This window comes from Dermochelys coriacea, chromosome 27, assembly GCF_009764565.3.
Source record: "Dermochelys coriacea isolate rDerCor1 chromosome 27, rDerCor1.pri.v4, whole genome shotgun sequence".
Lineage (NCBI taxonomy): Eukaryota > Metazoa > Chordata > Testudines > Dermochelyidae > Dermochelys > Dermochelys coriacea.
Window position 1 is genome coordinate 2,722,538 of NC_050094.1, and position 24,884 is coordinate 2,747,421.

Below are 24,884 nucleotides of genomic sequence, written 5' to 3' on the forward strand. Positions count from 1 at the left end.
CCAGCCGTCTGTCTGTCCGTCCCCCCCCAGCCAGCCGTCTGTCTGTCCGTCCCCCCCAGCCAGCCGTGTGTCTGTCCCCCCCCCAGCCAGCCGTGTGTCTGTCCGTCCCCCCCATCCAGCCGTGTGTCTGTCCCTCCCCCCCCCAGCCAGCCGTGTGTCTGTCCCTCCCCCCCCAGCCAGCCGTGTGTCTGTCGTCCCCCCCCACCAGCCGTGTGTCTGTCCGTCCGCCCCCAGCCAGCCGTGTGTCTGTCCCTCCCCCCCAGCCAGCCGTGTCTGTCCCTCCCCCACCCAGCCAGCCGTGTGTCTGTCCGTCCCCCCCAGCCAGCCGTGTCTGTCCCCCCCCCAGCCAGCCGTTGTTCTGTCCCCCCCCCCAGCCAGCCGTGTGTCTGTCCGTCCCCCCATCCAGCCGTGTGTCTGTCCCTCCCCCCAGCCAGCCGTGTGTCTGTCCCTCCCCCCCCAGCCAGCCGTGTGTCTGTCCGTCCCCCCATCCAGCCGTGTTCTGTCCGTCCCCCCCAGCCAGCCGTGTTCCGTCCCTCCCCCCCAGCCAGCCGTTTCTGTCCCTGTCCCCCCCCCCAGCCAGCCGGTGTCTGGTCCGTCCCCCCCAGCCAGCCGTGTGTCTGTCCCCCCCCCAGCCAGCCGTGTGTCCGTCCATCCCCCCAGCCAGCCGTGTGTCCGTCCCCCCCAGCCAGCCGTGTGTCTGTCCGTCCCCCCCAGCCAGCCGTGTGTCTGTCCCCCCCCAGCCAGCCGTGTGTCTGTCCATCCCCCCAGCCAGCCGTGTGTCCGTCCCCCCCCAGCCAGCCGTGTGTCTGTCCGTCCCCCCAGCCAGCCTGTGGTGTCTGTCCGTCCCCCCCAGCCAGCCGTGTGTCTGTCCCCCCCCCAGCCAGCCGTGTGTCTGTCCATCCCCCAGCCAGCCGTGTGTCGTCCCCCCCGCCAGCCAGCCGTGTGTCTGTCCGTCCCCCCCCAGCCAGCCGTGTGTCTGTCCCCCCCCCAGCCAGCGTGTGTCTGTCCATCCCCCCGCCAGCCGTGTGTCCGTCCCCCCCAGCCAGCCGTGTGTCTGTCCCCCCCCCCAGCCAGCCGTGTGTCTGTCCATCCCCCCAGCCAGCCGTGTGTCTGGTCCCCCCCAGCCAGCCGTGTGTCTGTCCGCCCCCCCCAGCCAGCCGTGTGTCTGTCCCCCCCCCAGCCAGCCGTGTGTCTGTCCCCCCCCCAGCCAGCCGTGTGTCTGTCCCCCCCCCAGCCAGCCGTGTGTCTGTCCCCCCCCAGCCAGCCGTGTGTCCGTCCCCCCCAGCCAGCCGTGTGTCTGTCCGTCCCCCCCAGCCAGCCGTGTGTCTGTCCCCCCCCCAGCCAGCCGTGTGTCTGTCCCTCCCCCCCCAGCCAGCCGTGTGTCTGTCCATCCCCCCAGCCAGCCGTGTGTCCGTCCCCCCCAGCCAGCCGTGTGTCCGTCCCCCCCCCCAGCCAGCCGTGTGTCCGTCCCCCCCAGCCAGCCGTGTGTCTGTCCGTCCCCCCCAGCCAGCCGTGTGTCTGTCCCCCCCCCAGCCAGCCGTGTGTCTGTCCCTCCCCCCCAGCCAGCCGTGTGTCTGTCCGTCCCCCCCAGCCAGCCGTGTGTCTGTCCGTCCCCCCCAGCCAGCCGTGTGTCTGTCCCTCCCCCCCCAGCCAGCCGTGTGTCTGTCCGTCCCCCCCAGCGCGTGTGTTGTCCCGTCCCCCCCAGCATGTGCTGTCCGCCCCCCCACAGCCGTTGTGTATTCCTGTCCCCCCCCAGCAGCGTGTGTCTGTCCCTCCCCCAAGCCAGCCGTGTGTCGTCCCCCCCCAAGCCAGCCGTGTGTCCGTCCCCCCCCAGCCAGCCGTGGTGTCCGTCCCCCCCAGCCAGCCGTGTGTCTGTCCCTCCCCCCCCAGCCAGCCGTGTGTCTGTCCCTCCCCCCCCCAGCCAGCCGTGTGTCTGTCCCCCCCCCCAGCCAGCCGTGTGTCTGTCCCGGTGCAGGGCGGGCTCAAGGCGCCGCGGCACCAGGAGTTTGGCCCAAGCGGCTGCCGTAGTGTGGGCGAGGGCGGGGGGAGGGGTGCTGAAGCTCCCGTGAGCCGCCTGTGGCCAAGGCCGCGCGTGCCCGAGCCCCTGCGCATGCGCAGAGGCAGCCCCTCCGCGGCCCGCGTTCGACACGCGCGCTCCAAGATGGCGGCGCCCAGCGGCGGGGAGGCGGCGGCCGGGCCGGGCGGCTTCGAGCCGTGGCTGGCGGGGCGGCTGGACGCGCTGGGGCTGGACCGGGCTGTCTACGCCACCTACATCCAGGGGCTGCTGCGGGAGGAGGAGAGCGACGAGGAGCGGCTGGACGCGCTGCGCGGGGTCCTGGCCGCCTGCCTGGTGAGGAGGCGGCGGGGCCGGGTCCTTCCCCGAGCGGTGGGGGCCTGACCCCCCCGGGGGTCGGGGGGGCTTATTTCCCCCCGGCCACTGGGAGGGGCTGGAACCGGGGGGCAGCTCACCCCCCCCCGCCCAGTCTCTTCTGCGCGTTAATTCCTCCCTGGATCCGACTCCCTCAGGGTTTGAGGCCGGGGCATGTTGACCCAGCCCTGACGCCCGAAGACCCCGCGGGCATCCCCACGAGACCTCTGACTTGCCTCCCTTGTGTTGATACCTTACCCCCGTCCTGGGGTCCATCCTCTTGATGGTTCTTAATCCCCATCCCCACCATCCTTCTTCTTGTACCTCTGTCTCTGGCCCTTCTGTTTGTAAAGGGGGTTAAATCCTGACTTGTGTCTTTTCAGACTGTTCCCTGATGGGGTTAAATCCTGGGACCCATGTGGCTATTCTGTGTCTTTGTATTATCTCCCTGACCTTGCTCTCTCTGGATATGCCCTGGGACTTTCCTTCCCACTCCCCTGATCCTCTCTTCCTGTGACTGGTTTGCTTTGTCCCATGGGAAGAGTTTAGGCCCGATTGACCTCTCTGTTTTTTGCGAGGCTCTATGCAGTTGTCTGTTTACAAGGCTGGGTGCTCTAGGTTTTGCGATTCTGCTCATTGACCGGCTTATGTAGTGTTAAATTGTCTTTGATTCGGAGTCAAATAACATGGTATTGTAATAGGCCTTTAAAACTACATAAGAAAAACATATGGTCTGTCATGATTATCTGTCCACTGAGAAACACTCAAGCTCTAAGTGTCTGACTGATGAATCTATCTGTTTCTGAACTTCAGGGCTGTTAGCCAGTGAGTCTGCTGAGCTGTCAGATGAGATTCCTGTAGACCAGGGGTCGGCAACCTATGGCACGTGTGCCAAACACAGCACACGAGCCAATTTTTAATGGCATGCTGCTGCCTGCTGGACCTGGGCAGACAGCAGTGTGCCACGAAAAATCCTGCCTCGCTCAGCCCGCTCTTTTCTGCCCCCTGCGCTCTCCTTGCAGGACAGGCAAGCTTTCCCCTCCCCCCGTCCCTTACCCCAGCATGCTGGGTTCCTGCCCCCTCCTCTTTCTCCCTGTGGCCAATCAGCTGACAGCCCTTGCTATGGAGGAGGAAAGGTAAAAGCGGAGCTGCAGTGCCTCTCTCTGCTCTGAGGACCTTTGGGAAGGCGGTGGAATCAGGGCATATCCCCTCCAGCCCCCTGCCCTCATGGCAGGGGGCTGGGAGCACCCCCACGACCCCAACCCTCTGCCCTGATCCCTGAACCCTCCTCACACACACCCAACCTCATGCCCTGACCCCTGCGCCCCCCCCCACAACCCCATGCCTAACTCTGGCACCCCACACACATACCCAGCCCCCCCACACCCTATGCTCTGACTCTTGCACCTCCCACTCCCACCCTAAGCACCAAACAGGAGCTCCTGCATCTCCCCCTCCCCCCATTCCCACCTGCATCCCTTGCATCAAATGGGAGCTGCCCAGGTAAGTGCTCCACACCCAAACCTCCTGCCCCAACCCTGAGCCCCCTCCCTCATTCTAGCTCCTGGCCGGACCCTGCACCCCAACCCCCAGCCTGCTCCTTCACCCCTAGCCCTGTTCTCAGCACACTCCCACCCTCAGCTCAGTGCAGAGAGAGGAAGAGAATGGCTAGAACCAGGGAGAAGGTAGGTACCCCCTGTGTGTGGGCAGGGCCAGGACCCCAGACTGGCAGTGGGCTGAGCGGGGCCAGCAGCTGGGACCCTGGCTGGCAGAAGCTGGCGGATGGAACCCCAGACCGACAGCGGGTTGAGCCGCTCAGCCCACTGCTGGTCTGGGGTCCTGGCCGCCAGCCCCGCTCAGCCCGCTGCTGGTCTACGGTTCTGGCTGCCTGCTCTTTGCCAGTCGGGGTCCCAGCCACAGGCCCCGCTCAGCCCACTGCCGGCCTCGGTGAACGGAACCCCAGAGCAGCAGCGGGCTGAGGGGGCTGGCGGCGTAAGATCAGCATTTAATTTAATTTTAAATGAAACTTCTTAAACATTTTGAAAACCTTGTTTTCATATGACAATAGTTTAGTTATATAATATATAAACTTATAGCGAGAGACCTTCTAAAAAACGTTAAAATGTACTACTGGCACGCAAAACCTTAAATTAAAGTGAATAAACGAAGACTCGGCACACCACTTCTGAAAGATTGCTGACCCCTGCTATAGACCATAAGCTTGAGAACCACTGCTGTAGCCTTTTTCTGAATAAAGAAATCCAGCGTGAATTCTGCTGGTGTTCCCCGATTTAGGGAATTATTGCCTGGTCTCTAAACTCCCATTTTAAGGGGAGACTATAGAGACAGAGCTGGTGAAACAACTCTTTGGTTGAGCTGTGATGGACAGCGCTCCAGAATGCCACGCCCATCTAGTAATGGACTAATACCCTAGCCCGTGGTTTTTTTTGTTTGTTTGTTTTGTTCCTAATGTATTTCCAAAAACCTCTTGTTGTCTTTAACTCTGCTGGCCATAGATTTCTCCTTGTGTCCCTTGGCTCTACTTATCAATTTTTTACAATCCCTAACTTCTGATTTATATTCATTAATATCAACTTCTCCTTTCTTCCATTTGTTATATATTATTTTCTTTTTTACAGCTCCCTTCATTTCCCCTCTAAACCAGGCTGATTTTTTTTAACCAGCATGGCTTTCTAACTTGGCTGTGGGAAGTTAGCTTTTTGGGCATCTAGTAAGGTGTTCTTAAGTGGTTCCCAATTTTAATTTACTTTTCTGATTAAATTCTTACTCCCAACTGATTTGGCTCTTATCTGTTTTCAGCTTTGTGAGATTGGTCCTGTTAAAGCGCCAAGTATAAGGAAATTAGTTAGGGAAGTAGCCTCCTCTGCCTTTAGATCCATAAGTTCTTCAGTCCAACTTATGGATCTAAAGGACTGAAGAATTTATGGATCTAAAGGTAGAGGAGGCCTCGGATTACTTTAAATCAAAGTTGCAGAAGCTATTGGAAGCCTGCATCCCAAGAAAGGGGAAAAAATTCATAGGCAGGAGTTGTAGACCAAGCTGGATGAGCAAGCATCTAGGAGAGGTAATTAAGAAAAAGCAGAAAGCATACAGGGAGTGGAAGATGGGAGGGATCAGCAAGGAAAGCTACCTAATTGAGGTCAGAACATGTAGGGATAAAGTGAGACAGGCTAAAAGTCGAGTAGAGTTGGACCTTGCAAAGGGAATTAAAAGCAATAGTAAAAGGTTTTATAGTCATATAAATAAGAAAGCTGAGAAAGAAGAAGTGGGGCCGCTAAACACTGAGGATGGAGTGGAGGTTAAAGATAATCTAGGCATGGCCCAATATCTAAACAAATACTTTGCGTCAGTCTTTAATAAGGCTACAGAGGATCTTGGGGATAATGGTAGCATGACAAATGCTATGGGGAGGAGGATATGGAGGTAGATATTACCATATCTGAGGTAGAAGCAAAAGTCAAACAGCTCAGTGGGACTAAATTGGGGGCCCCAGATAATCTTCATCCAAGAATATTAAAGGAATTGGCACATTAAATTGGAAGCCCATTAGCAAGAATTTTTAATGAATCTGTAAACTCGGGGATTGTACTGTATGATTGAAGAATTGCTAACATAGTTCCTATTTTTAAGAAAGGAGGAAAAAAATGATCTGGGTAACTACAGGCCTGTTAGTTTGACATCTGTAGTATGCAAGGTCTTGGAAAAAATTTTGAAGGAGAAAGTAGTTAAGGACATTGAAGTCAATGGTAAATGGGACAAAATACAACATGGATTTACAAAGGGTAGATCGTGCCAAACCAACCTGATCTCCTTCTTTGAGAAAGTAACAGATTTTTTAGATAAAGGAAACGCAGTGGATCTAATTTACCTAGATTTCAGTAAGGTGTTTGATACTGTACCACATGGGGAATTATTAGTTAAATTGGAAAAGATGGGGATCAATATGAAAATTGGAAGGTGGATAAGGAATTGGTTAAAGGGGAGACTACAACAAGTCCTACTGAAAGGTGAACTGTCAGGCTGGAGGGAGGTTACCAGTGGAGTTCCACAGGGATCAGTTTTGGGACCAATTTTATTTAATTTTTTATTACTGACCTTGGCCCAAAAAGTGGGAGTGTGCTAATAAAGTTTGCAGATGATACAAAGCTGGGAGGTACTGCCAATTTAGAGAAGGACTGGGATATCATATAGGAGGATTTGGATGACCTTGTAAACTGGAGTAATAGTAATAGGATGAAATTTAATAGTGAGAAGTGTAGTTGTAAGCTGGGGACGCATCAATTAGAAGTAACGGAGGAAGAGAAGGACCTTGGAGTATTGATTGATCATAGGATGACTACGAGCCGCCAATGTGATATGGCTGTGAAAAAAGCTAAAGCGGTTTTGGGATGCATCAGGAGAGGTATTTCCAGTAGAGATGAGGAGGTTTTAGTACCGTTATACAGGGCACTGGTAAGACCTCACCTGGAATACTGTGTGCAGTTCTGGTCTCCCGTGTTTAAGAAGGATGAATTCAAACTGGAGCAGGTACAGAGAAGGGCTACTAGGATGATCCAAGGAATGGAAATCTTGTTTTATGAAAGGAGACTCAAGGAGCTTGGCTTGTTTAGCCTAACTAAAAGAAGGTTGAGGGGAGATATGATTGCTCTCTATAAATATATCAGAGGGATAAATACCGGAGAGGGGGAGGAATTATTTAAGCTCAGCACCAATGTGGACACAAGAACAAATGGGTATAAACTGGCTACCAGGAAGTTTAGACTTGAAATTAGATGAAGGTTTCTAACCATCAGAGGAGTGAAGTTTTGGAATAGCCTTCCAAGGGAAGCAGTGGGGGCAAAAGATCTCTCTGGCTTTAAGATTCTCCTCGATAAGTTTATGGAGGAGATGGTATGATGGGATAACATGATTTTGGTAATTAATTGATCTTTAAATATTCATGGTAAATAGGCCTAATGGCCTGTGATGGAATGTTAGATGGGGTGGGATCTGAGTTACCCAGGAAAGAATTTTCTGTAGTATCTGGCTGGTGAATCTTGCCCATATGCTCAGGGTTTAGCTGATCGTCATATTTGGGGTCATTAAGAAATTTTCCTCCAGGGCAGATTGAAAGAGGCCCTGGAGGTTTTTCACCTTCCTCTGTAGCATGGGGCACGGGTCACTTGCTGGAGGATTCTCTGCTCCTCGAAGTCTTTAAACCACGATTTGAGGACTTCAATAGCTCAGACATAGGTGAGAGGTTTATTGCAGGAGTGGGTGGGTAAGATTCTGTGGCCTGCGTTGTGCAGGATGTCGAACATAATGATGAACATAATGGTCCTTCTGACCTTAATATCTATGAATCTATGTATTGCTGCTCTCGACTTTATTCTCCTTGCACATTATAAATGTGAGCCAGTCATGATCACTTGTATCTAAGCTACCATTAATTTTTAGTTCTGTGGCCAGTTCCTCTTTATCTGTTAGGATGAGGTCTAACCAAGCATTCCTTCATGTTGGCTGCAACGCTTTTTGGGTTAGGAAATTGTCATCTATTATGTATAGAAATTCCAAGGATGTTTTAGTCCTGGCAGCATGAGACCTCCAGCATGTCATTCAGATTGAAGTCCCATGTGATCATGCAGCTTTTTTCCCTCTACATTGTAGACAGGCATGTAAGCAGGTGGTCATCCTGTTCCTTAGTGTGATTTGGTGGACTGTAGCAGACGCTAGTTAGTACCCCATCTTATGCTTTATCTGTTTAGGATCTTGATCTAGAAGCATTGAGGACCATTTTCTTCTGAGTTATCGGTCTGAGTCACAAGCAAGCAGGTAATGCCATTTTTGATGTAGTGCCTCTTCCGTGTCCCTTTTGACCCCTTGATCCTTCCTAACCATTTATTTTAACATTCTTGTCATGTGACTCATCCCACCAGGGTTCAGTAATACCAACTAGATTGAATTTATGCTAATAAATGAGCAATTCCAATTCCTCTCATTTGCTACCCAGCTCCTAGCATTGGTGTGTCAGCAATTCAATAATTTCTTCCCATAATGTCCTTTGGTTCCTTGATTAATTTTGTTCTTAACCACTTGATTTTGTTATATCTTCTCTCTTTTTACCTTCCCTTTTGCTATTAGTTTAAATCCCTCCTGATGACTCTAGCCAGCCTGTTCCTGAGGAGACTGGTCCCCCTTCACTGAGGTGGAGGCCATCCAAACTATTCAGCCCCCTCTCCTCATTGAAGATGGGGCCCATGTTCCATAAAACCAAAGCCCTTCCCTCCACCACTGACCTAGCCAGCAGTTCACTTCCAGAATCTTCTACCTTCTCTTCTGTCTCCCTTTGCTTGAGGGACAGGAAGGATCTCCGAGAAGATGGCCTTGCCATGAGGCCTATAAAAACAACAGTTGGTCTGTTGATTTGCTGAGAGCACTGCCTATACTGCTGCCTATACTGCTATACTACTGCTGACCAGTATTGTTTCTGTTTCCTTGTACTCCCCAGCAGACTGTTTGTATCCACCTGTTGGTTCTTGTGTTATCCCTAGTTTATACCCCCTTTGGGCAGGAACTGTCTTTCTGTTCTGTTTGTCCAGTGCCTAGCATGCTGGGCTTCTAGGACAATGTAGGGGGAGCTCCAGACTGTCATGGGGGTGTAGAGCACCATGGGAAGCAGCTCTCAGCTGGGTTATGCCACACAGCACATCTGGTGCTAATGCTAGTGCTTCCACCAGGGGAGCTGAACTGGCGGAAACAGTAGTGGGATGTTTTAGGCAAGAAATCACTGTGACGCTCCTATAGGTGGGCTCCCTTTCTGAACAGCGCTCAGGCCGACTGTTGGGGGGGAAACTTCTGTCTTGCTGCTGCCCATGTTGTGCCTGCTCTGCACTTTGGCCGGAGGGTACCACTCGCTAGGGCTATGAACCCAGCACACCCTGCTGGCGCTAAAGTAAGAAAAATGCCAGCACAGCATCTCCTGAAATGCTGCCAAGTGATCAAAACCTTTGTGCTGATATTTGTGTGGGGATTACGTGAACGTACACCTGAAGGCTATGATAGATATTTAAACTATGTAAGGGCCTTGGAAAATTTCTCCGTGTTGGCCAAAAGTATGTGTGTTATCCCCAGTTCAACAAAGAATTTAAGAACTGCTTATATCCTATTAATTCTTCATTCTACACTTAAATCTCTACTTCAGGCTTGGCTCTTGCTGTTCTGATTCTTTAGGAGTCTTTTATTCATGCTGATTTTAAAGCAGATTGACTTTCAGTTCAGAAACTGAACATCTCTGTTTTTCTTACTAGGAAGAAGATCTGTTACCAGATGTCTGCAGGGAAATAGTCGTGAAGTGGTCTGAAGCTCAGAATGTTGGTGTTACAGAAAAAAAAGAAGGTAGGGTTGACGCTTTGCATGTCTTAGTCAAATAGCGCGTGTAAGACAAGGGGCACTGTCAAGATGAGAATCTTGCACCTAAAAACGCTTAGCTTTGTTAGCAGTAAACCCTGTGATTATTAATCTGGTTGCAAATCTCATTTACTGTTCATTGGCATTGCTGAATTTTTGCCTTTTACTCTACTTAGAATGGTTGGTTGGTTTTACCGCTGCAGTTTGGGTTCACAGTCCTGCAGGGGGAAGTGTGTGTAAAATCTCCCTTCACAAAAACCTACAGCTTGGGCTACACTTAGGTTTCCATAGGTGCTCAGGCCTGGACCATGCAACCCGTCTTGGAGGGATTTGTTTCTCTTTGTTTGTTTAAAGAAAGATGTAACTAAATTTTGTCACTGGCATAGCTATGTGGTTAGGGGTATGATCGGTATCAAAATGCTTATACCAGTATAGTTTGTTGATTCCTCAAACTGTCATAAGCTGTATTGGGATAAGCACTTTTATACTGGTATAGATGTTTAACAAGCACCTTCATGCTTCACGCTTTTGCCCATGTTGCCCCTCATGTCTGGGAGGAGCGCCATGTAAACATCCACAAAGCTACCTCATTATCCTCTTTCAAATCCCTCCTTATAACTCCTTTGCTGTGATGTTTACAGAAAATTTGAGACTAGTTAAGCAGCTGGTGTGGTGAGACCACAGCCCATCATGAGGACCAGTATTGTGTCAGTGTTTTCTTGTGCTCCCCCTTTCTGTATCCATCTATTGTTTCTTGTTTTATACTTAGATTTTAAGGACTTTGGGGCAGAGTCTTTTTGTTCTGTCTGTATAGCACCAAGCATGGTGGGGTCCTGCTCTGTGACAGACAACACAAATACCTACTCCTGGGGGAATTCTGCGCCAAAAAATTAAAAATTCTGCATACAATATTTTAAAATTCTGCACATTTTATTTGTTAGAATAACACCATATAATCAAACCAGTTTCAATTATTTTTGGTCATTTATTTCAGAATACCTGTCAGCATGTATGTCTGTAACAATACAGACAAAAAAAATGGTTCAGGAAATGCTTTTGAACAAATATATTCCTTACTAGGCATATTAATACAATTACTCTGAGTAATAATTCATTTAAACTACAATACAGAACTGTATTTCCAGCACCACTCAGAAGCAGTTCAAAGGCTTGGGGGAGTCAGGGGTAATGGAGGGGCTGAGGAAAAGGGAAGTAATTGCTGGGAAGGAGCTTGGGTGTGAACTCAGACGGGTGTTGGGTATGGGTGAGAAAAGTATGGAACAGGTTTTTTAGGGGGGCGGGGAGGGCCTGTTGGGGAGCTTCCCCCATCCAGAGCCTGGCTGACCCCTAGCCTCACCCATTCAGTCAGGCATATCTGCCCCTTTCCCCATGTGACCCGGCATCCCTGCATCCCCCCATCTGTCCTTGCATTCCCTATCCACATGTGTCCCTCCTCCCCTACTCAAACCCCCCACTCCATCGCCATATCACCCTGCACCCCCTCCCCATGTGTCTGTGTCCCCACTCACCCTGTCCCTATGCGTCACTGCATCCCTTCCCCATCTCCATGTGTCTCTGTGCCCTGACTCAGCCAACCCCTTCCCCCAGTAGCTCTGCACCCCCTTCCCCTCTGCCCTTGTGGCCCTGCACCTACCTCCCCCCGTGACCCTGCGCCTCCACTCCCATTCAGCCCCTGCCCCACTCTGTCATCTCCCCTCACTGGCCCTTATGAGCCCCTGTCTGTCCCCACCATAGCCACTCTCTCCTGCCATGGCCCAACAGGCACTGCAAAGAAGGCAGGCTCTTTCTCTTCCCTAGCTGGCTAGGAGCTGTTGTGTTCTAGTGTCACAGCACCCTCTGGTGGGCAAAAAGCAGAACTGCAACAACATTCTTGGGGAAGCTTTTTTCTGCACAAAAAATTAAAAATATGCATGGCTAATTAATTATGCGCATGCACAGTGGTACAGAATTCCTCCAGGAGTAAATAACGCACGAGGAGTGGCTTGTTGGTTAGCTATACCACCATAATTCAACTGGCAGAACTTCATAGTGCAGGCAAGGCCTCACCATTGGGCCTACACTGTACTGACAGTTTTTTGTAGAGCCTAAGACCAGAAGGGACCATCTAATTTGACTTCCTGTGTATATCAGGCCATTACATTTCACCCAGATACCCTTATATTGAGCCTGATAACATGAGTTAAATTTAAAGCATTTTAGTCCTTAGGAGATTCAACTATTGCATTCCACGGACAGAGAACAGGAGAAACTGAGGGACAGCCTCTGCCTGAGGACTGTGCATTGGTCAGGAAATGAGATGCCCAGATGATTCCAGCAGGTGGACCATGGTTTATGCTGCAGAGGAAGGTGGAAAACCACAAGGGTCCGTGCCAATCTGACTTGGGAGAAAATACCTTCCTGACCTCAGATCTGGTGATCAGTTTGACTGAGTGTGTCAGCCAGGCATTGATCTCACCAGTTTCTCCATAACACTGTACCCCACCTGGTTCTAGCCATGGCAATCTCGATGCTTCAGAGGAAGGGGGAAAAAAATAGCTTCCCAGATTGCAATTGTGCATCAGGGAAAAAATTCCTTACTGAGCCCTGCAGGAGAGTGTCGAAGCATGAGATTAAATTATAGTTGTTATCATATGGAGGTACAAGGGTCAAGGACATTTTGAGGTTAACACAGGCAATCCTGGTCTTCCCCTGGCCCATGAAGGAGGGGGCTGACTTGGGGATTCATGGATTCGCAGTTTCCAAGGCCAGAAGGGACCATGACCAGTGAGCCAGGCTGCCCCGCAGCCTCACCACAGGTTGCAGAACTTCACGCAGAAACTGGGTTAAAATCTTGTTCAGAAAGATAACAAATTGCATTTAGAGACTCCAGGCGAGTGCATCTCCTTCTCAGGAAGCTGTTTCACCATTCGTTCACCCCTAGTGCTAGCAAATTTCATCTTACATCAAGGTGGAATTTGTCCAACTTCACCCGCCAGCCACTGAGTCTCGTTCTGCCTTTGCCAGCAAGGTTGAACACCCCCTGCTCTCAGATATCTGGGGCAGTAATCGTCACCTCAACCCTCTGGCCGATAAACTGAATAGATCGAGCTCCTTAAGCCACACGTCATAAAGCTTGTTTTCCAGCTTCTTTTGTGGCCTTCCTTTGAACACTCTCCAATGTTTCCACATCTGCCTTGAAGTGTGAACACCAGAACCAGGCCGTGTTCTAATAGCCGTCTGACCATGCTCATGTAGAGTGTTTCCCTCTTCTCTTTTACATTCCCCTTTTTGTGCAGTCCCAGTTCACATTAGCCCTTTTTGCTGTAGCCCTGCACTGAGAGCTCCTTTTGCCTTTTAAAAATGTTGGCAGTCCTCCAGCCCATGGGAATTTTCCCTGTATTCCGAGATTTATTTACATCTAACATTAGTGTCAGACAGCTCCTCAGCTAGATCCTCTTTGAGCAGGCAGGACCCAGGGTTCCTCCGAAGGGGTAGGACTAGTTACCTGGCCTGGTGATTTGGAAGTGTGGGATTTTTAGCAGAGGCTGCTTGGCTACATATGGTAAATCCTCTGCTCTGTCCACAATATCTGGGATGGGTACACCTTCCAATGGACCTTTTTTATTCCTAATATGTTCTAAAAATGCCTTCATATTGTCTTTAACATTATTGGCCATTGTTTCCTTTGGCTTCAGTTGCTTACATTTTTTAACGTGTGACTTATTCCTTACCATTTATTTCCCCTTCTTTCCATCCTTTATATATTGATTTTTAGGTTTTATCACTGCTTCCATATTTCCTCGTAGCCAGATGGCTTCTTGCCCAATGTAACTTTTTTTGTGTCGATGGAATTGTGGTGTGATGTGGTCTGCAGACCCCACACTGAGCAGGAAGGGGTTAATGAAAGCATGTGGGCCTAATCAGCGCCCCCCCCCCCCATTACACTTGGGCAAGGAATCAAGCCTGGAGAGAGGTTCTAAAGAAGAAAAGCCTAGCTCAGGGGGCTGACAGTGGGAGTATGTCCCTCTGGGGTGCAAGCCAGACCAGTGAGGGGCAAGGTCATCCCTGCCCTGCAATTCTGGGTGCCTCACAAAGCCTTGCTGCTGTAGCTCCCACCTGGGCCACTCATAAGCAGCCAGACAGCGTGCAGGTGGCACCCTGAGTGTCTGTGTAACCAGAGGCCTGGGTCAGCAACTCTGACCCCAGCAGCCTGTCATCAGTACACCAACCACCAGCCTTGGCACTGCTTGCAGGGTGACCCCACACACTCCGAGTCCCAAATTTCCCCCCAAATGTGTGTTCTGCGCTGTCCAGACCTCTCATGATATATTTGGTCCGTTGCCTTTCTAAAGGGATCAATATACAACAGTCTGCTACCTTAAATGGAGTTACCCACACAGATCACAACACTGGATTAGTTTTGATTAAAGTATAAAACCAATTTATTTAACTACAGGGGTAGGTTTTAAGTGAGTGCAAATATAAGGCACTGAAGTCAGAAATGGGTACAAGAGAAATATAAAACACTTCCTAGTACTAAGCTTAACAAACTAGACTTGGTTCAAGATAAAATTCTTACCACATGCTTCCAGCAACAGGGCCGATCACATTTCTGGTCAGGGTCTCTCCAAAAGTCGGATGGTCGAAATCTGGTTTCTTTTGAAAGAGGAAGATAGATACAGGGAGAGAGAACTTGGGGTGTTTTGTGCCCCTCGTGTTTATAGTTCAGTCACCCTTTGAAGCTGCGTGTGCTTGAGGGTTACCCGTAGATCAGGGGTTGGCAACCTTTCAGAAGTGGTGTGCCGAGTCTTCATTTATTCATTCTAATTTAAGGTTTCGTGTGCCAGTCATACATTTTAACGTTTTTAGAAGGTCTCTTTCTATAAGTCTATAATATATAACTAAACTATTGTTGTATGTAAAGTAAATAAGGTTTTTAAAATGTTTAAGAAGCTTCATTTAAAATTAAATTAAAATGCAGATCTTATCAGTTTAGTGTGATCCTTGCCCTTGCTTTTCCTTGCTGAGTTTTCCAATGTCTGGCACTTATTTGGATACTTTAAGCTGCACACAGGCTTCTGAGTGATCAGTTGTTAACCGGCTCCGAGAGGGACAGAGGACAGATTTCATGTGTGAAGATACCTGTTCACACAGGTATGTGGATCCAAATGCTGAAAATATTGCAAACACAATTTTCTTCAAACAGTTAAATTTCACTGGCAGGGACGTCCAGCAAGTCAGAATAGAGGCCCCATGATCTCTCTCGGTAGCTTCAAGTGTACTCTGCAGATCTCCAAACTTTGATGCCCACAGTTGTGAGCTTTTTAACTGAATGAGTTGCATTTCGAAATCTTCAACACCCATCCACTGAAATATGGACAAATTCAAGTTGCTTTCATTGAACTTTTCAGCTTTAATTAGAAAAGAAAGCATTGGGCCAAATCGCTGGAAATCTTGAAATCTGTCAGAAAATTATCGATTCCAGTTCTTGCATGTACATTCTACTCTCAACGTCAAACGCAGTGCGCTGTTCCACATGGTGTGATAGTGATGTAAGCAGCAAATCAGGACTTTAAAATATCCTAGTACAGTGGCGCTGGAACAATTTTTAAGGTGGGGGTGCTGAGCTGCACCCCCTCTTGCCCCTGTCAGCACCCCTCACTGCCCCAGGCTGGGGCCAGTGAGCCGCAGCTGCAGAGCCCCGGGCTGGGAGCCGGGATCCCAGGCCGGCAGCAGAGCCCGCTGGACTAGTGGCCGGAACCCAGGGCTGGCAGCAAGCTGAGCAAGGCTGGTGGAGGGAACCCCAGCTGGCGGGGGACAGCAGTCGGTACCCCAGGCCAGCAGCGGAGCCCCCGGGACCAGTGGCCAGGACCTGGGCAGTGTGAGTGCCACTGGAAATCGGCTCGTGTGCCGCCTTTGGCACGCATGCCATACGTTGCCTACACCTGCCCTAGATAAAGTTCACCTCCGCTGTGAGGACGGAAACAGTCTGGTGGTGAAGAGTTCCATGCTGTTGGTTGCTAAGATGCAGATCGGTCTGTTCCCAGCACCCTCTTCCTTGCCAGATCATGCACCTGTCAAGTGGTCATTTCCATCAGCTTTGACACTTGGCTAGAAGTGTCAGCTTGTCCTCTGTCTGTGAGAAACCAGTTTACCCCCTCCCCGGACTTGTCTGGCAACCACTCTTCAGGCATGATTTCAGCTTACGTTCCTAACTTTACATGTAATGTTACTGCAAACGTTTCCCCGTGGTATTATTGACCCATGAGTTACTACTTTTCAAGGCATATTTTGCACAGAGATGATGACCACAGTGAGTAAGGTGTGAATGCAGGGCTGCATTCCGTCCCAGGGAGGAGACCTCTCCATTTAGCCCTTGGAAAGAATGCCCAGCCTGGGGCAGGTACGCCTGGGGCAGGACCTTTGTTTCTTTTGTTGCTCAACTACTTTGGCCCCCTTTGTCTTGGGGACTGCAAAAGAGTTAGCCAGGAAAGAGTCTGCAAGAGAGGCCTGGTTGCAGGCCATGGTAGGAAGCAACCATGGGATACCACAGAAGGTCTAGACAAACGCACCTTATCTGCTTCATACAGGGTCCTTGGGCTGGGACCCAGAGGATAGGGCAGGCCTGGGTTCCCCTGCTGGCCCACGTAGGGTGGGGTGGGCGTGATGACCTTGGAGCCAAGGGTTGTCAGGCCCAAAAGCCTGAAATTGAGCCAAACTTCTGGAGTGATGGACTCGGTTTTCTCAGAAGGGCTGGGACTAAAGGTCACCTGGCCAGAGGCCCAAGTCATAGAGTGAGGCAGGGCCACAACAGCTGTCAGCCGGGGCGCCGGAGGAGGAGAGCTGCTACAGTACCCCCAGCTGTGAGAGGGCATACCTACAGTCAGGAGACTTCCTCACGTGGCTTCTTGGCATCTAGTAGGATATCCTCGAACAGTTCCTAGGTTCCCCACTTCGATGTTCCCAGGGAATGTCGACAGCTGCTTTAAAGCTTCGGAAATTTGGCCTGTTGGAAATTCCAGGTACACGTATTGCTGGTTGGTGCCATCTTCTCTTTGCACAAAGCAAATGGAACCAGATCTCAATCACTGGTACTGAGGCAACTGCTAATTTTTAGGTCTGCGGCTAACTTTGCTGTCTGTCTCTGGCTGGGTCTAATATTGTACATCCCTTCCAGCACAGTCTGTCTTTGTTTTGCATTTTTTCTTAGTTCACATTTTAACAGGCTGCAGTCAACTTTGGTCAACATGATACGGGTAACAGTGCTCCCCTAAGAGCCCATTATGTAAATCAGAGTATTTATTAACAGGGCTTTTCAGCTGTAGATCTCAAAGCACCTCTCAAAGGCGAGTGTCACTTTGATAGGGTGCTCTATTCACCACTCGACGACACCACCTCCTGACTGTTCTGAGGATTAGCTGCACCAGGCCCACGCCCTGTGCTGTGGTTGCACCCTGTCTCTCTGTCTGCAGCCCTTTTCTAGTTCTCCTCTTCATGACACGGCCCTCCAGCCAGGTCACTAAGTGGCTTAGCCTTCTGGGGTAGAGTCCTTCAAAGCCTTTCTGCCCAAGCGGCATTGGGCAATCCCATGCCTGCCACAACTGACTCTGTCACTCCTGCAGTGACCCAGACAGTCTGCTAGTTTGCTGTTCCAAGCAGTACCACTTGGCAGTGGGTGGCAAGGGAACCTACACCCACCCTGTGCTCTGGGTTCCAGGCCAGGGCCCTGTAGCAAGCAGTCCAGGTCTGCAGCTTCCCTAACCTTTCTGCTCTCACTCCTGGGCTACTTCCTACCCTGCTTCCACTCATTCTAGTCAGACCTCTCTCTCCTAGGGTCTGCTAGGTCTCAGATTCCTCTCCCCTGTTCCCTCAGGGAGAGTGACTTACTCTTCACCCTGCAGCCTTCTCTCTGTTGCCCATCCCTTGGCTTTATGTAAACCCTGCCTGCTCCCTCAAAGATGAGCTTGCTTCCAGTTAGCGGCGGCCTCTCCTCTGCTGCTTGTTTGGCTGATTGGGCCCACTCAGCCTAATTCAGCTATCTCGGGGCCAGTGTGGGGAGTACACCATCACAGTCATTAACCCCATTTTACAACTAGTACAACTGAGGTACAGAAAAGTGGCTTCCCCAGCATCACACAGCCTTGCATGGTTGTCATGAAATCATGCCAACCCAGGCATCGGATGTGGATGGGAAAACGTAGTGCTATCTTGTTCATCAGATAAAGTAAATGACACTCTGGGGACAAGGGATTGTTACAAGATACAACCTGGCTTACGAGTAAATCAGAAACTTCCTTCTCTTTACCATCTCTGCTGTGAATGATACAGAGGTCTGAAACATCATGAACTGGTTAAATCTCCCATGCAATAGTCTGTCTTCTGACTGGATCAACGAGCTTTATTTTCCAGATCATGTCTCTGATGTGGACGTTCAGAATGTAGGTAGCAATATATATTTGTACTTTGAAGAACCATCAGGATTTATTGCACTTGGATCCTTTTTTTTTTCTTGGCTTTCGAAATTTCTTAACTCTGAGATCGATATCTTTGGGTAAATGCACCTCTTCTGCTGGCGTCTGCCTGGTATTAAGAAACTGACAGTAAAATTGACTATAAACAAAGGACTGACTTGACTTTTACTGTCTAACTTGAGGGGGGGAGCATAAATTGCATTTGGTGATATGGATTTTTAGAAGTCTTTCAGTTAATAACCTACCATGATAGCAATGCAGGTAAAGAAATTTGTTTACAAGCATGATTGTTAGCTTAAGTATGCCTTTAAACTGCAAGGGAGAGACCAAGAGCAGAATGGATTTTCTTAACTAAATCTTATTAATTTACAAGGATAAATTCCACTAGAAATAGTTCTTTTGAAGTGGGGTTGATTTATGCTGAATGAAGCCATTTGTGTGATCGGGCCACAACTGGTATTACTAGTACACGAAGCTCCGTGTTTCAGTTGCCTTTAAGTTCCTTACACTGAGGCTGAAATCAAGATCTTGTGAAATAAGGAAATTAACAAGCAGCGAACTTTCCCTCCTCCCCCAGGAGTATTGTCTGCCCATGTATACATGCAGAAGGGGGAACGCTTTCTTTTGAGCAAAGGTGGTCGGTCTAACCAGATTGCGAGAGTCTGAGCCATTTCCTCGAGCAGCCAGTGGCTTGGATGCCTCAGCTCTGAAATAACCCAACTCCCTTGAGCCACAAGTTCAAATCTCAGCAGGGTCCAGCTCTGCCCTTCATTTTCTGAAGCACACAGGTAGAGTTCCACATCTTTCTTGCTGGGTTACAGGTTTAATGTCCAACCTGTCTGCTCTGTGTGAACACTGAAGATCCCATGGCAATTTCTGTAAGAGAAGGGATTTCATTGGCCAAAACTTTCTCTCCCCCCCCCCCCGTAGTGTGCTGGTTGACTATCGTGCTCCTCCCCAGAGGTGGCTGCATTTCAGTTGTGCTATACATGTAAAGTGTGTGAAGCATTTTGACAGAAAGGCTTTGCAGACAGACACGCCAGCCTCTATCTGGCCATGTCGGACACCAGCTGCTGGCGGTAGTGGAGGAACTCATTAATGCCCTGATTTCTCTCCTTCCCAGATGAGATCCAGGCAATTGCCAGCATGATCGAAAAACAGGCCCAGATCGTTGTGAAGCCAAAGAAGGTTTCCCAGGACGAGAAGCTGAGGAAAGCTGCCCTTCTGGCCCAGTATGCCAATGTAACAGACGAGGAGGAATATCCTTTCCCTACCACAAGCCCCATGTTGCGAATGTGCTGGCTGCTTTTGAGGGTGAAAGTTTAAATCTGCCTCCCGTGGCTTTCTTGGCCCTTTGGATTTTAGTTAGTGACCTAGAACCACTCAAGCCCCCTTCTATTCTGATGTAGCTAGTTTGGCAGGAGTTGTATCTCACAGTGTTCTGTGCAGCACAGTCTGAATGAGCCATGGAAGCAAACCAAAGGCAGGGAACTGTTGCTATGGGAAACTTTCATTTTCTATCACTAGTTTTCCTAATGGTAACATCCTGTGTCCTGTCCTGCTAGAGCAGAGCAGATCATTGGTCCATTGAACTTGATTCCTTGCCTCTGGCAGCAGCTACTACCTGATGTTTTGGAGGAGGGTATAAAAAGGGCTCTAATGTGCCTAGCCAATTGTGCAGTGCAGGTTTGGGTAGCAGTGGGGAGAGACTTCCTGCCCCCTGCTGTGCACTGATATTGGCATCCGCCACCTCCATCCCAGACCCCAGCAACAATATGGGCTGGGTCACAGCCTGCAATAGCGTGTGAGATCTGTTCATGGAAGCAGTTTCCAGGAATAGAATGGGCTGGTCACAGCAGTCTGCTCAGCTAATGTATTGTATGCAGCCTTCGCTTTCTGCAGAACACTGTCAAGCTGCTCCTCTGCCAGAAGTGAATAGGTGGGGCTCTTCCTGTGGGTGGAGGGCAGGCTTTTCTGTGGAGAGCTGGGAGTATTAAAATAAAGGGACTCTTACCTGGTGTTAGAGCTGAGGAAAAGGAGTTCGGACTTCTGGGTTCCATTCCTCACTCTGGGGGACGCTGAGCAAGTCCCTTGATCAGTCTATGCCCCAGCCTCTGGCACCTCACCAGTTTTGTTGAAAGAATAAATGTCTCACGTGTTTTGAGATCCTAGGACAAAGGAGAGACTCGAGGTGCAAAGTTTCATTGATAGTCTCCAAGTTTCCTTAGTTCTCTCACTGGAGCAGATGAACAGGATGGATTCACTGCAGCAGCATTAACGATTGGATCAGAAAAATGTATCCTTTTAAAATCCCAGCTTGCTATCCACAGGGCTTTTCTGGAAGGACTGTAAGTTCTGCATTGAATTTCCCTTTGTCCTGTCTCTGAGCTGGCACTAGCTGCTGGGTTTGGCTTGTTAAACTCGAAGTGTGGTGTTTCCAGAAGTGCCCTGAGTCAGCCTGACTTTGCTCCAATGAAGTCCAAGGTAAATCTGCTGATTTCAGTGGGGGCAGAGTTGGGCCAATACTAAACACTCTTGAAAAACTTAGGGCGGGGTTGTCAGAGAGGACAGAAGCAATTGGTGTGACTCCATAACGGACAGCTGGAATTCCAGTTCTACCCTCGACATTCACAATTTCAGACTCCACCTAGCTGTGTGTACAGTTAGAGAGCCAATTAATCAAGTTATCAAGGGGCAACTGCTGCTCATAACTCACGTGTCAAGAAGTTAAAAATATCCTGCTCTTGGCTCTGCATAGCCATGGCTTTAAATCACACCGTGCGCTGGGGCTCATGTTCCAGCTGGCGAGGTGAAATAACGTAGGCCATTGCACTGTTTAAGATACAAAGGGAAGTGAGTTTAAAGGTGACTTGCCATGGAACAACATGGCAGCGGTGCCCTCACCTGCTTCCTGATGTATAAAAATCTGAAAGTTACCATTCCCCACTGTTGGGTTTTGTTACCTTGGAAATGCAGTTCTTCCCTGCATACCCAAGAGGAGTGACTTCTTCAGATCATTACCCTCTTAGTAACCACATTTCACTTAAGCATCTGATACTCACAAGGGTGGGGGGGCACCCTTGAAAGATTCAGCTCCCCACTTCAGTTACACAAGGAGAGAGCCCAAGCCACGTCTGGGGCAGGCTCACAACTGATGCAAATCATCTGAGCTCCTTTGAAGTCAGTGAAGCTGATTTACCTCAGCTGAGGATCCGCCCCTGTTGGGAGGTTCTTGTACAACTCTGCACAGTGCTTTGTACTGCTATCTTTCAATTTGTTTAGAAACAACCTGGTTAGTGGTACAAACACGCTGGTGTGGGTAAAATGATATGGTTAGTCAAGTTGTATGCTAGGCCAGGATGAGACCTCTATATGGCTATCACTGTGCTCACGGAAGGGGGTTGTACCACTTTACCTATTTATTTAGATTTTAAAATAATTAAAATGCTGCTTTTCCAAGGCTTTGCCCTAACGTTAACAGACAATGCATAAAAATCCCATCAGCTGCCACAGGTACTGGCCACCTGTCACCGTCTCAGTTTTTAAGATGTACTGTTAAGGGTACAAACCCTGGGCAGTCCAGTCCTTAGTATCTCAGAGCAACACACACTCTTCCAGTAAAAGAGGGGTGTAACCAGATAGTTCTAATGTAAAAACCAAGCAGCACCTCCCTTGCTCTGCCTTCTGCCCCAAACTTTCTGGCTTACGTCATGAAGCAAAAGCCAAGGGCACAAATCCATTCCCTCCCTTTGCACATCACTTGTAGCAGAAGCCATGGCTACTAGTATGTGAGCACTGTTACTCAGCGGAGCGGGGTTCTGACCAGGTGAATGGGGCATGACAAGTCTGAGCAGTATGGGCAGCCAGGTTCCATGTGCAGCTAGATGGGTGCCACCAGGGTTTAGGGAGGCAAATCCGCTTCACCCCAGCCACAGCAAAGCAGTAGTGCCTGATGGCAGTGCCATGGATGTTGTTCAACAAGGCAGGAGAGATTCTGAGGCCCTGAGCAGGGGGCATAGTTACTGTCCATAGCATCACCACACCCTAACACATGGGTTTGGGAGGGCCCAGGAGTAGGACTGGTGGAACTGCTGGCTAGTCCCCTCACCCTATGAAACTGTAGTGCAGGAGCCAGGAAGGCTGTTCATGGTCACCGCTGTGAAAAACCACTGTTCAGCAATCTGAGGGAGAATCTCTTCCCTGGCCCTTATGGCAGCCCTCTGCATGTGGCCGAGGGGCTCTGGCAGTGCACTGGGCTAGCATTTGGCAGACTGTGAAGTTAGAGAATCTTCTCTGAAGAGTGGCTTCCATACATGCTGCTTTCCTAGGCCCACAGCAGTGGAGCACAGCTTGGCTGCATGTAGCACCTGGACAGAGAATCAACCTTTAAGTTTCTGCTTTCTATGGGGGTCCACTGCAAAGCAGACATGGAGAGAGCGCAGTGTGGATTGCTGACCATGGTAAAGGAAAGCTGCAATATTAGATGCTACTGGAAAGTGTGAGGAGAGGGTCTGGAATAAGGCAGCCCCCACTACAGCCTGCATGCACTGACTCCTACACACCAGTTTATATATACCCATGGGGAGAGAGCCCAGGGACCTACATGAGTTCAGCCAAAGTGTGTCCTTCATACTCCTTACCTCGAAACCAGCGCTGTTCCGTAACACAAATGTGGAGGGTGTCATAAACGCGAGGAAGCTGGAGAGAGATTCACTGCGGGACGAGTCCCAGAAGAAAAAAGAGCAAGACAAACACCAGCGAGAGAAGGACAAGCTAGCCAAGCAGGAACGGAAGGAGAAGGAGAAGAAGAGGACACAGAAGGGCGAGCGGAAGCGATAGCTGGGATTTTTCCTGTTGGACTCTTTCAAAGGATAGAATAAATTATGCGTAGGGGGTGTTTTAAACAAAACAACAAACTCTGGGCAGGTGGCTGGCAGATGGGTCTTGGAAGCATTTCCCCTTTTGTTTACATAGCAAAAAAACAAAAACTGCAAACACTTAAATGCAAAATGTACAATGTGCTTGTGGTGTCACGTGTGCTGGTCAGTTGTTGTGGCCAATGTCTGTACCAAAGAGCTGTGAAGTGGCTGCATTAGTTTTTAAAATGTCATTGTACTTTTGACCACTTAAAAAAACACAGAGGAGAGCTGTTGGAGGAGCTTAAACTTCTGCCTCCTCTTACTGCCCCAGGACCGTGAATACAATCTGTGATTTCCTCCGTGGCTGAGGGTGAAGGCAAGGGTTTGTGCCTGAGGTGGGAGCATGTCACATTATTGCCGCAAGACTGAGAAATAAAGCCCCAGGGAATGTAGGGCTAAGAAACAGGCTGGAAAAGGTGATAACTGGAGCAATTGCCTATGGGCTTGTACTGATCCTGTTTCACACAAGAGGGCCCCCGTACGGGGGAAGTGCCCTTGTACCGTCTAGGTTATATTAAGCAGCACTATAAACATTCTGCATTTTAACATCACCATAAGCCTTGATGCTGGTGAGCTGAAGATCAGTTGTTGTCTCTGGACTGTGTGGGAGGCTGTTGTGCAGTTTGAAAAAAGTCTCATGGGGTTTGTCTGTCCTAGGACTTTTTTTCTTAAAACTTCCTACAGTTGCTCCAGGTGCTAGCATCAGTGGGTGTTCCAGAATACACTGGGTGCTGATCTTCTACCCCAGTGTTGCCTAACTCTGCTTGGAGCAGCTCTAGAAAGAATGGTGGTTACAATGCTGCTGGCCTGTCAGCACATTGTCTCTTCTAGCACTCCCACGGGTGGAGCTGTGCCAATAGACCAGCTGTGGGGCTGTTTCTGCTAACAAGTTAATGGCTGGTGATCAGTGGCTTTCAGTCTTTCCCCTGAAAAGCTTATTGGGCTCCTGCAGAGATGCATAACTTAGGTGTCCTAAACTGTGTTTGTGGTCAGAGACTTGCATTATTTTTCAAGGGGCATGGGAAGACCTAACCATGTGCATCTGTCCTGGCACCTGCAGTCTATACTCCTTGTCGGGTCAGCATGTGCTACCCTTGTGAACCTCTTTCCTTTGTGACACTAGGTAGCTACTGTTCCTCACTGAATGCTTTCCGCACAAATCTGATTAAAGGGTCATGTGTTCTGTTCACCTAACTGCTGGAGTGTGACTATCCACCTGCGTTACCTTTTCACTCAGACAATAAAATGGTGCTTGGCTGAGATTAAGGCATGTTTTACTTTTTCCTGGCTCCATTCCCCTAGAACCAGAGCACTACAGCAACTAAGCATTAACATATTCCACATTACACCCACTCTCCCTCAAATAAAACGTTGATATGTTTGCTGCTGCTTCTGATTTCTTCTAAAATATCCAAAGTATTTTAAAACATATATGCTACAGAGTGTAGGTAGGTACAATGAAAAATAATTTGCATATTTTAGTTACTGTACTGCATGTGGTCTAGCTTCACCCCCACGGTATCATAGATGAACTCAATGAATTTACATCATAGGGGAGTTTGGCACGTTTTATAAATCTCATCTCAGTGTAAACTGGAGTAAGTTCACTACAGTCAGTGGCCTCACACTGGTGTTGGTGGAGCTAATTGCTCCCCCTAACACCAAGTGTATTGTGAACATGATGAAACCCTATTATGATTGAGAGACTCTGGCTGGGGG

General features: G+C 49.6%; 1 protein-coding gene across 1 annotated transcript; it reads left to right on the forward strand.

Annotated features, from left to right (window-relative positions):
• Positions 1-2,089: 2,089 nt before the first annotated feature.
• On the forward strand, positions 2,090-24,427 carry CCDC43 (coiled-coil domain containing 43). Its single transcript, XM_038385292.2, has 5 exons — positions 2,090-2,350; positions 9,676-9,763; positions 19,370-19,505; positions 20,484-20,542; positions 22,898-24,427. Exons 1-5 carry the CDS (start codon positions 2,111-2,113, stop codon positions 23,083-23,085), a joined length of 711 nt encoding a protein of 236 aa, XP_038241220.1. The 5' UTR covers positions 2,090-2,110; the 3' UTR covers positions 23,086-24,427.
• Positions 24,428-24,884: the final 457 nt, after the last annotated feature.